The sequence below is a fragment of the Myotis davidii genome, unplaced genomic scaffold (genome assembly GCF_000327345.1).
Source record: "Myotis davidii unplaced genomic scaffold, ASM32734v1 scaffold449, whole genome shotgun sequence".
In the NCBI taxonomy this organism is placed as follows: Eukaryota; Metazoa; Chordata; class Mammalia; order Chiroptera; family Vespertilionidae; genus Myotis; species Myotis davidii.
The window spans coordinates 2,236,918-2,250,149 of NW_006383007.1; the positions used below are offsets into that span (position 1 = coordinate 2,236,918).

Consider the following 13,232-nt stretch of genomic DNA (forward strand, 5'->3'; position numbering starts at 1 on the left):
ATTTATGCATCCACAAAAGATAAGTGCTCAAGTAAACTTCAAACTTCTAACATGATTCTCTTGGGTTCCATAGAGAAAAATATAATCTTCATTATTTGAACACAAATCCAGATTTTGGGTTATATTTTACTTTCCTCTACTCTAGGTTCAAGATCTGTTGAAAGTGATCCTAAAAACAAACAAAACTGCATCCTATTCATTACCACAAGCATATTGTTTCCACTACTATTGGGCTAGGGAATATTTGAAATGTTTCCAATCATTTCCTTCTTAATAGAGAGGATATAAGAAATCATAAGTGGAAATAATTACTAGTAAAATTACTTGTGCATAGGTGATTCAAATAAAGGTCTTCTCCCAAATTAAATATCCCTTTTTTTTTAACTGAAGAACATAAGAATATAGACTTTGACAGGACTGAGAAAACAAATTAAAGCAAAAGTATTTCCTAGTCTGAGGTGTGCCTTATTGAGCCATTTTCATCTTTAATCTTAATATTTAAAAACTATATCAATTACTCAGTCAAAATCTCACTTTGGAACGTGTGTGTGTGTGTGTGTGTGTGTGTGTGTGTGTGCTTACCACACTCACATGGGTAAATTAAATACTCTGAAGTTCAAAATAATGGCTGTGGCTCTGATTTTTTAAAGGCTCTAACAATAGTTCTCAAACTCACGCAGATAAATATTTATAGAGCTTTTTAATCAATAGTTAAGAAATAAGATATAACAGACTTTACTAAACTAAGAGTATAGGTGAAGCACTAATCAGAGTGGTTTGTTTAGGTTTTACTATTTCATGTTCAAACTATACAAAAAATATAATAAAACAACTAATGTATATCTGTCACCATTCCCTAATAATTGGTAGCTAAAATGTTTTTAAATGTTTTTAATGAAGTACTTACTCTCCAACTTTATTCAGACTAGGTGCAGGACAAAGCACAGAATTCCCCTCCACACTTACTGGCTTTACACCTGGAAAATAAAATGCCATAGGCTTGGTAAAGGGTTTTATGAATCTGTTTTATTAATAATATGAAAGGCAAAGACAATCAGGGTTCAAGTATGGAACGTTAGATATACTAGCATGAAAAGACAGACACTCGTCTATAGAAAGAGGAGAAGAAAAAAGGAGTGAAAAATAGAAGTTGTATATTTCATTGATACATAGTATTGATAAATTATAAATCATGACATTTTTACTTAGACTAAATTCACATACATTTGTAGACTCTATGAAATTATCATCTCCCCACCCCCAATTTGTCAAATACCTTAGATTTTTTAAAATGGTATATATATATTTAAAAGCAGAATTTAGAAATGATGGGAAAACAAACGTGAATGTCCAAAAGAGAATGAATTTATTTCAAGAGTTTAATAAAACAGTTGTGTCTATAATATAAAATCTATATTTTATAAAGCTGCATGCTTAAGTTTCCCTTGTAATTTTAATAATATGTGAGGAAATGATCTAGACTATTAATATTCAAACATTACATGATCAAATGGATAATCCTAGAATGGGAATTATGAAAATACAATCTATCTCTACTTATTTGTTTGAATACTTACTTTAATAAACTTAATCTTATGTGGCCAAGTATAAAATATGTTTATAGTAAAATCAATTCAGCTATGTAATCAAAAGGAGTTAGATAAAGCTCATGCTTAGGTACAGAAGACTACTGAATAAAAATAAAATCATTTGTCCTCTTCAATTTTGGGACCTACGACATGGAGAATTTGTTAAAATATGTTATTATCTTGCCTTACCAAAATGATGATCTTAATAGAAAAGAAAGGAATTCATTAGGACATTTATCATGCTGAGATCATCACCACTTTAATTCAACAAACACATATTGAACACTTAGTTACTCTGTGTGTAGCCAAAGCTATGCTAATTGAAGTTTTTAGTACCATCAGATAAACAGCAAAATTGCAGATGAACCTCTCAAGAAATAATTTCACCAGAGTTCAGAGTTGTAGCATATGCCTTCCAGTATAAATTTTAGAAGACACTATAATCAATGAGGGAAAAATATCTTAACAGAAACCCAAAATACTCAGAATACCAAGATCATGTAAGTGGAGTATTTCTCAGAATGAAGATAAAAACATTATACTCATCTGCTTTTTTAAAAGCCAAGCTAGGAAAAATAAAACCTAATTCCATAAATATGATTATAATCAATAAACACTATGCTGGGTGGGCACTAGAGACATAAAATATAAGACAAAAAGCCTATCTCAAAAACCTAATTGACAAATTATTGGGAAATTGGAGAAAGAAAACAAGGGACAATAAGTAGTAGAGTAGTCCGAGTGAGATTTTCAAGCAAGAGTGATAAGAAATAAATCTAGAAAAAGAGGCAGTTAATCAAGCAGTTGATGCAGTCACCACAGAGTACAGACAGGAAAACTGGGTTTAACTCTGAGCTCTGCCCATTATTGACTGTGTCGCCGCTACAGGCAAGTTATTTGACTCTTTCAGCCACAAGACCATCATCTGTGTAATGAGGTTACTCAGAACAGCATCCAACATTTAAGCTATGAACAAACATTGCCTTCATTAAATAACAATTAAATAATTATTACTATTTCTATTATCATGGGACTTCATTTCCCTTTCCTTTGTTAAACAATATAGGACAGTTGGTTTCAGTTGGGGAAAGAGGAAAACATCTGACACTGACTTGCTCAGCAGGTATTAAAGCAACACAGGTTATGGGGACCTACTCTTGGTGTAGGTGTCATTCACTGTGTAGGTACAGAGAACACTGCCATCGCGACTGCCCAAGTTGAGTCCTCTTCCATTCAAAACGATTTGAAATTCCTCTAGAAGTAAAAAGAAAAATAAACATTTTAATCACTGCTTCCCCAAAAAAAAGATGTAATTTGAAAAATCAAGGTAGAAAGAATGAATTTCTTCACACTATTCAGCCAACTGATAACAAAGAAGACATGGCTCTATTTCCAACTCTCCGTGCTTTCTTAGACCTTTAGGGGAAAAGTGGAGATATGATCTACCACACAAACTTCCCCCAATTCTCTCCTTAGGAAAATATGAGAAGGAATAAAACCTCTTTTTTCCCCTCTATTTTCAAGTACTGAGGTTATGGGAACGTAAAGAACATTAGTGATTGCTGTGCTTTGGTTCTTAGAATTGTCATGTGTTGTGTTTTCTTTAATCGATGTATGACACGCCATACAGAGTTCTTTAACAGCTTCTTCATATTACTAATCCCACATTCACTTTTTGTTGCATACAAACTTATAACTCACTGGAGGTAAAGTATTTTGGACTACAGATAATCTCTGGCCAGTCACTAAAGAAAGTTGACTTAATTTATTGTACTCTATGTATATAAACAGGAGCAGTCACTTAAGATTAGAGAGTGAAATAACATGCTAGAAAAAAAAAGTTAACGTCTAAAATCTTGATTGGCAAATAAATGTGTGCTGCTTAGCTGCAAGATGATATATTATAACTGTTTTAATAGTGTTTGGCTCTCAATCCCCTTAGATACCTCCTATCTAACACATACATAATAGTAACTATGGAAGAAAATACTGCCATGCCACTGGCCATTAAGTGTGTTATAAAAGGAATTTTACTCACAAGTTAAAATAAAATGCAGGTAATAATTAAAATATGACTCAGTAGAAAGAGAACATGGGCCTTAGAGTCAGTCAGACAAAGGGGTCTAATAAGACAATTACTAATAGCAAATAGTAATTTTTCTCTGCCTCAGTTTCCCCATCTGTGAATCAGGAATTATAAAACTGCTGGGATGGCCCAATGCACTATTCCTCCTAAACATGTCAGTAATCGTTAGCTAAGGAGACTAGAAGGTACAGAACTCAACACCATGTCCTGCAGTTGGGAGGCCGATGGTCAACTTCACAGCACACTTCCTTCCCCACCAGACAAATTATTTTTCCTTTCCTAAGTAAAGTCTGGTTAAAATGAACTCCAGGCCAGACGTGAATGAGAAATAGAAAAGGCCAAAGAGACTCATGCTCTGGGTAAGGAAGGCTTTGATGTGTTAAAACCTGAGTCTGTACTTAGCACCAGCTAAAGAAGCCACCTGCTTCCTTCCTGCCATCGAGCCCTGAGTCACTTCCTTATGTGTCCTGAGCTGATGAATACTGGCCTTTGGGCTGGTTACCAAAGCATGGAGCTCAAACTCTACAGATCTATGACTATCTGTACAATCATATAAAAGACAAAATTTCATATTTCATTTTACTTGTCATGGGAAAGGTCTCAAACATGAACTAAATATACAGAAGACTCTAAAAGCCTGTCACACAATATGTTCATTATTTAAAATAACACTCCAGTCTTAAAAATTTGAATTTAAAATAGAAATATTTCAAGGAATTATTTAAAAATTCTTACAGACAAAGATGCCAAAAAAGTTAATTTTGCTATTCTCTTTCCAACATGCGTTTCAAATCATATATTTTAACTAGGAAAAAAATACATTTTCTTACATGGTATTTTTAAATTCTAACCACTTACCCCCCACACATACACTTGAGGGATACAATTCCAGGATTTCAGTGCATGACCGAGCTAGTATCTAAAAAGGAAACAGAGAAGACCAAGATATAGAACTCAATTTTAACATGTGAAGTGAATTATAAGACTACTAATAATCTTGAGTCCTCCCCTTAACTTCACCAGATTACAGAGAAAAATCTTTTAACTATCACATACACAGTTACCAAGCTCTTAGGAAATCTGTACTGTTTTTTCAGTATGTATTCTAAGGCTTTATTTTGTAAAGCCTCAATTCCTATGAGTGCTGATACTGCTTATATGTATCAGACATGACACTTGCAGAACACAGGCTCCTTGTATGAGCCAAATATTATTCTCAGAAACACAGACTCTTGTGCGCCACATTCCCAGGGCAAAGACACAGAATGGCTCTTCTTAGCTTGTCCTGAAAAATAGAAACCGCCATACAAGGCACAAGGCTACAAGTGAAAAACAACAATGATGAAATAGGCCGTTCTTAATGGACACAACAATCCTGTCTTTATTTTTAGAACTGCTCTGCACTACATTATCAAAGTCAGACAAACTCCAGATGATCTTTGCACAACATTCCTTTCTTGACGGGAGTTGAAAACAGATAATGCACGTACAGTGGTTTCTAGCATCTCCTGCTCATAACTAGAACAGGAAGGAAGGACTGTAGCAGGAAATAACATTTTCAGTGCTTTAACAACAGTGAAAATATAAACTGTCAGACTCTAAAAGTCAGCTGGTTCAACTGAGGGAATTCTGTTGCTGACTAAGCATCTCTGAATGGGGGCAACTGTTTTTAGACAGTTTCCCAGTGAAGCCACTTTTCACCTAGTGATTAGGAAACATATGTAGTAAATTTTTATATCTGAGAAATTCTAGATGAGGTCTATTTAAATGCAGAAAGGGATTGACCAAAGAGATTCCATAGCACCACAAAACTTTCCACACCCAAATAACTCCTCTGGGTCTGCTATTTTATCTTATCCACTGAGGAGGGAGTACCATTGTTTGATTAAGAATTGAGTTAAGCCTGGCCTGCATGGCTCAGTGGTTGAGCATTGACGTATGAACAGGAGATCACAGTTCAATTCCTGGTCAGGGCACATGCCCAGATTGCAGGGTCGATCCTCAGTGTGAGGCAGGCAGAAGGCAGCCAATCAATGACTCTCTCCCATCTTTGATGTTTATATTTCTCTCTCCCTCTCCCTTCCTCTCTGAAGTCAATAAAAATATTTTTTTTAAAAAAAAGAATTAAGAATTGAAGACTATTGTCAAAGGGTTAATGTGCACTCTAGTATGGGAAGTATCTTAAATCGCTAATATCTTTAAATATTTTGACATAATCCAGATAACAAGACTATAAAGGAAACAAAATATAAAGTTCTGCTAAAGGAATACAGAGCTAAAAATGTTCCAACTTAAAAAACAAAACAAAACACATTATAGCTTTAGCTTTGGTGGATCTGAAATGAAAGTGAGAACAGTGAGCCACCAAAATGGAAGGTCAAAGAAAAACACAAAGCCCTCAAATCTGTTTTCTCTGCCAGCAGTTCTGTAAGAACTTATTTTAAAACAGATCTTATTATGGACTTCACCAAGTTTACAATTTCTTTATTGGTTTTTAGCCACACCTCTGTTAGACTCACTGAAAAACGTTTCAAGCATCAAGGAGAAGTATGAGAGTAGTTTAAAGATTTAATGTATTGAAATAGAAATTTATTAAAAAATATTTCTTAGAACAAGGTAAATCAAAAAGTTGTAAAGAGATTTTACAAAGGCCATGTCAAAGAATATGTATACCAGAATGATCTGTGTGAATTTCTGAAATTATGTTGGTTTTCTCTCTCCTACCAAATTGACCACAATTAAACCAGATCTTGTAATATTTAAGACAAATGTGCATGTTGACTTCCACCTTTATTTAATGTAATTTATCAAAGCATTTTTCAAATGATAGTTTCAGTAACAAGATTAAATGAACAATTCTTGTAGAGCTCTCCTTACACTGAAGATTAAATACCTTCAAGTAACACTGATGGGTCTATATCTCTGAAACTAGACTCTCTTAATGCCCTGTGAAGTATTTGATTTTAAACAAAGAGTTCAGGATCATTTAGCAATTTGTGTTGCACTCAGATCTGAAATTTTTTTAAAAAATCAAGTTACATTAAGCAGGGATGAATATTTAAAGGTTGGTCATATCTTGCAGTAACTTGTAAAAATACATACTTATACATAGGAATACACAATGCATTTGAATTTACCACAGACCAACCTGCCTTTCTCTAAAGTATATTGTCATTTTTTAAAAATTTTTTAAAAATTACTGGTTTAATTTAAAAATTTCTATACTCTAAACTCTGAGTATAGAAATAGAATCACACTACACTTCTCAACCCTTTCTGGACTGGCACATTGGTTTTTACATGCAGTACAACCAATAAACACAGAACAAAGACTGAATGCATGAAGTAATGAGACTATGTATTAAGAACGTCTATCTAATAAGCAAAGCAACAATAATATTAGGACTAACATAAGGCAAAATAAAGTTAATTTATGTGAAAAAGCATCTCCCCTTCCAATCAATTGTGAATGTTGGAAAGCCAGGAACCCATAATTTGTAGCTAAGTTCACCAAAACCATTTCCAAATGAAAAATAACCAAAGACAAAGAGAGAATGTAGTTGGGAAAAAAGAGGAAGATGAAAGTATATAAATTCTTAGAAAGTAATATTTATCCTAACTTTGGTTTTTCTATCTGGAGTTTACCATATTCCTATTTGTTAGAAAACAACCAGAAGTTGAACTAATTTAATGTTTGTGTGCAAAAGTTTACATCATTGCATTTTTTAAATAATCAGTTAGATAAATACAAAATAGTTCATAACCTATTCCCACCAAGTAATTGCACAAGATCAAATGTTCAAGATTTCAAAATGAGTCTATTATTAAAATTGTCGTAACTAAATGACAATGGACAGAGAGGGACAAATATTTTAAACACTCTGGTTAATTTTTATCAAATCAAATACTGTTATTGATTGATTGAACATTGGACCAGGTGTCCCAATTGTCATAACTGATACATTATCTTTCATACTCTGTACTTCCATGATTTGTACAACAGATTTCTTGTAAGGTTATTTCTTCAAATATGTGTTTCTATCTGTCTTCATTATATCTCAATAGAAACAGAAAATAGTTTCAAATAAAGGTTGACATCAGAGAGAGACAATAGCACCATCAACCAAATTTAAAAACAAGCCAAATACCATTGATAAAATCAGGGCACTTGAAGCCTTGCACACACTACACGCAAAATTGCACAATTTGAGATTTTGGAATATAAAATATATATAAATTGACAATGAACTTAATGTTCATCATGAAAAGTACACTCCTGGATCAAAAGCATCAGTTCACTTAAAAAGTGATATTAGTACTAAGGAATATTTACAAATGCATGTAATATTTATATCATTACCTAATCCCTACTTTTAAACCCTCAAATATTAATGTGGATGACAACAGTCAACTTTCTAAATTGAATACAAATGTAACTAGTCAAAAATTCAAACAAATTACTAACAACGATAATCATAATTATCACTTTTTTTTTTTTGGTTGCACAATCATTATGTTCCAGAAACTGTGCTAGGCACTTTACTGAATTTCTTCAGCTAATCCTCCCAAGTCTTACGAATTCATACTATTTTTATAACCATTTTACAGATGAGAAAACTGGAGCTTATGGAGATTTTTAAAAGCTGCCCTGAATAACTAATTTTGAAAGAGTAGAGCCAGATTCATGTCTCATTGAGTCCAAGCCCATTCTTCTAACCAGTGCACTCTACTGCCCATTTTGACAGTCTAACCATTATAAAACCTAATATCTAACAAACTAGTGACATTTAGTTGCTTATTTTCCGGACTCCTTTATGTTATCAAAAACAATCTAAAATCTGGATTCTTTCCTATCTTCAAATGAATGTCACTAAACTTTGACTTTCATTTGTTGGGGATTTTACAGGTCTGTTTTGAAATTCCCAATACCACTGACTTTGAATAAATAAAAATTTTACATCATCCTCTGAATTAATAATATATAGGACACCCAAATTAATAGGGCTTGCTTTCTTTTTATTTAGTTTTTCTCTATTGTCTTTTACTGCTTTCTATTGCAAATTTGTGTTATACAGATAAAACACATATTTTTTTACTTCTCAGCATCATCCAGAACCTAAAAGGTTACCAGAGGTCCTGACTCTAGTTTGGGGACATAGCAAGCATTTGGAAAACTAAAATGAAACTGTTTAGAAAAATTAATTTGTTATTTGATCTAAGAAGACTTTTTGTTGTTTTTGTTGTTAATCCTCACCCAAGAATATTTTCCCATTGATTTTTAGAGTGGAAAAGAAGGGGAGAGACTGAGAGACAGAAACATCCATGTAAGAGAAACACATCAATTGGTTGCCTTCTTCACACATCCTGACCAGGGCCAGGGATCAAGCCTGCAATTGAGGTACATGCCCTTGACCAAAATCAAACCTGGGACCCTTCAGTCTACAGGCCGACACTCTATCCACTGAACCAAATCATCTTTTGTTTTTTCTTTCTTTTTTTTTCATAAAAGTAATGGCATCGATAGTATTTAGGTTTCATAGTTCAAAAACTGTAGAACTCACCTGAATCCTGGAAAAAGAAAGTGTATTCAGCGCTAGAAGGCATGGAGTTTCAATTTTCTTTTGTTTTTCTCTATTTTTTCTGGATGTGGAACTGAGTTCAGGCAAATTATTGATATAAAATAAGTTTGTCTTTGTCCCTTTCCACACCACAGTCTCACATAGACACTTCTTTTCTAAACACAATCACTACTGAGTTTGCCTTGCCTCCTAAAATATTCCATTTCAATGTAGCCATTCTCACTGCATAAACTCATTCATACTAATACAAGTCAGGCAAAAGTAGGTTTAAAGTTGTGAGTACAGGAAACAGAGTTTGTACTTGTATTATTACTTATTATTATATCATTTTCCATACAAATAACTGTCAACCTCCTGTACGTACATCTTGAGTATGTGAACTGATTATCCTTCAAACAACTAGACAGGATTATACTTAGGAAAAATGAAGAGGATTTTTTTAGCCATAGAAACCCTAAACACAGAAATCCAGGCAGCAGAACCATGAGTAAGGCAAGAAATGCAAGCAGCGTGAGGGAAAATGTTTTCTGAAATGGAATGCCAACATTGGAAAACACGGTCTGCCTATATGTGTGCCTGAAGAAGGTCTGTCCTCTGTTGTTATTTTGTTTGTTTGTTTCTTCCCCTCCTATGTGTTTGAACTGCAGGGTCTTTAAACCCTTTTCACCTGCAGTTGCACACATAGGGCGCAGGTTGGGCAGAAGCTAGAGGTGTGGACTTCCACGAGAAAGAGGTCTAGACAGAGTAGCTATTGGTGTACACAAGACCATCTGCAAAATTTGTGTTTATAAGCTAGTAAAAATAAATCTATAATAGAAAAGATGTTAAAATACATAGAATTCTAAATTCTGGTACTTTGTGTAAAAATTAGACATTCCAGCATATTGTTGCAAACTGTGAATAAAATGCATAAAGATGGTTTTATATGTTTACTCTCTGTAATAGCAGTCACTGTCCTCTTCATCAAAACTTTGTCCTATTTAAAAATGTATGTGTCTTGAAAGCTTCCTTTAAAATGTATGATGAAAAGCCTGCCATATAGTAACACAAGAAAGTTAAAAGCCAAATATTTCCTCATACTTAAATTCAATGACACCTAAACATCTCCAACATTTTAAAACTATTAAAATTCAAAATATTCACCATAGCAATCATTTTCTAACATTGACTCTGGGCGTATAACACCACCTACAACAGAACATTCCAGGTAGTTTACAAGCACCGTAGGTGTGCTTTTTTAACAGATAGAAACTGCTAATTTCTATGACATGTAGCATGTCAGAAAACGTCAGTTAGGATAACAATAAAGTCTAAAAAGCAGGCTTTTTTTCCTGACTCACTGAGCAGCTTTAAGCACCATAGGAGCTCATCTCAAATATAAAGGATTCCAATTTTTTAAATCTCACAAGAGAAAAGTCACTGACCAGCATTAGTTCTAAAGTTTCCAACAGAATAAAGTTTTAGTAATTAGTCATATTTGTTCATAAAATAAGCAGTTAAGACAACTGGAAAGATGTTTCTCACAATCTTTTCTCGTTTGCCTTTTACCTCTCAATATACAGATTTATACTTTTTATTTCCTCTCCGGCTATCAAATACATTTTTATCTAAGAGGCAATAGTTCGATGAAAAGCAATTGTAATTTGTAATCACATGTTTTGGTTGAGTTTATTTAAAAAAAAAATGCTTGAAGATTCAAAACACCAGTTGCTCAATACAGTGTGTTCTGCACCGACCATTTCTAAATATGGAGTCTCCCTTCCTCTGCACGTGAGCGGGTAGTACAAGCACAAGTGACAAATTTCTAAACACACTTTTACCCGAAGAAATCTAGAGAGGAATGTAAGTTATAATCATTGCCTTCACTCTCCTCAGCTCCAAACACAACACATGCAGAGTGCTGATTATACTGCTGGTGAAAATATGTCAATATCATAGAAATATGCTAAAAATGAACTGATTTGAAACAAGAGTTTATCTGTCTCTATTTTTTGTTTTTCTTTTCTTTTGACCAGCACAAACTCAGAACAATCACTTAATGTTTGCTTACAGGGTGAAGACTTTCCACAAAAAGCTCATGGAAATTATGAGGTAAAGTAATAATAAATGTACCATCTATTTAAGAATCTAAAGAAATTGCATCCCAGCATGTTTCTCACTCTGTAGCATATATTATTTCATATTAGTCCTATTTGCCCATTCTCTTATTTTATTAACTGAAACATGAAAGAGATCTGCCAGGCATTCTAAGTCTACACTTGTTCCAATTTGATTTTACAAAATCTGGATTGATATATAAAATATTTCTTGTCCAACAAGAATAGAAAAAAAAAAGCTTTATCCGTTTTTCTATTAATTTTACAATCAAACACATATGCCTAAAAACTGTGAGCTCAGAAAAGTCAGGGTTACCATACCCATGTTTGTAACTCAACACCCAGAAAAGTACTTTGAACATACTAGATATTCAATAAGTGCTTCTGAATGAATTAGGAATTACAACATGGGGGGAAAATAAGATATAACTGAGAAATCATTCATTTTACCCATTACAATTTACACTGATGATACAGTCAGTCATAAGTTGTAACCATCGTTTCCTCTTTTTCAATGACCTTCTACTGAATTGAATCTGCTTTTTCAAGAATAGGTAAGCCTCTAACTGTCATCTCCTTTTGCAGCCCAACAGATAACTGCTAAGAAATAAACACTGGGCACTAATTTTGGCGATGTAAACCCATGTTACCATTTTAGTTTACTCACAAACTATCACAAAGCTGTAATTATTTATTCAAAGTAATTTGATTTCCTTAACCTATTATCCCAACCAACCAAAGAAAAAGAAATGACTAATGTTAATATTAAGTAAAATGAGTGTGCAAATGGAAATAGGGCACTGGACAATGAATGTCAAGATAACATTGTAAAATTTCTGTAAATAAAAAGTATAATTTAAAGCAAATTTTATATTTGCATTTTTTTAGTTCATTGGAATTTAAAAGAAATGGAGTGCCTTATTAGAATATACGTCAAAAAAATTTAAAAGTATTTGAATATATTGGGCTGTAATAGCTATTGACTTTTTTTTCTACCCAAGAACACTTTCTTATCTTTAACATGTCTATGAACAGTGTTCCTGTTTCTATTGGGGAAACTGTTCTCCACTGCATGTGTCCTGGTGAGGCTATGGATCAGGATTCCTTCTCCCTCTCCACCTTGCTCCCAACTCCTACGGAAACAGGCAGGCTAACCGGGCTATTCTGCATACTGTCCACAAGGTAATCAGTACAGAATGAGCACTTGACCCAAATGAGTTCATCATAGTCTTTATCTGCAACCAAATATACTGATGCCCAGAGACAATAGCTCTTTCTTTTCAACAAACTTGCTAACTGAAGACCCTGTAAGCCTGACACCTTTGACAATTACCTTCATCTGATACTCACCTGAGCAAGAAGAGAATGAGGCAAATAGAATAACTGACAAAATTTACAAAGAAAGAAAACCCTAAGAATGAGGATTGATCAATTCACTGGAACCAACTACAACTGAGGCAATTTCCTCCTCAGGACCACCCTGTAATATTCCAATAACTTTCTTTATTTCCATTAAGCTATTATGAACTTGGATTTTATCAGTTGTAACCAAAAATCTTAATAGAGTGGAATATACATATATATCTACACTAATAAAAGAGAAACATGGTGATTGGCGTACGACCGCTACCCTTCCCATTGGCTAATCAGCGAGATATGCAAATTAACTGACAGCCAAGATGGCGGCCGGCAGCCAGGCAGCTTGAAACTAACATGAGGCTTGCTTGCTTCAGTGACGGAGGAAACCAACATTCCCCGCCTGCCTTGCAGGCCTCTGAGCCTGAAGTTTGAAACATTTTAACAAATATAGAAGCTAAAATAAAACCCAGAAACTAGCTTTCAGCGAGCTGGGATCTCAGAGCTGGAGTCAGAGCTGGAGATAC

The 13,232-nt window shown here is 33.9% G+C and overlaps 1 protein-coding gene across 1 annotated transcript in view; it reads right to left on the minus strand.

The window, feature by feature from the left end:
* Nucleotides 1-13,232, minus strand: part of ANTXR2 (anthrax toxin receptor 2) — a 137,863-nt gene that overhangs the window by 100,415 nt on the left and 24,216 nt on the right. The window contains exons 8-10 of the mRNA XM_006778224.2: nucleotides 4,534-4,594; nucleotides 2,745-2,843; nucleotides 908-977 (exon numbers count right to left, since the gene is read on the minus strand). Coding sequence (XP_006778287.1) covers nucleotides 908-977; nucleotides 2,745-2,843; nucleotides 4,534-4,594 — 230 coding nt within the window. The remainder of the gene's footprint in view (nucleotides 1-907; nucleotides 978-2,744; nucleotides 2,844-4,533; nucleotides 4,595-13,232) is intronic.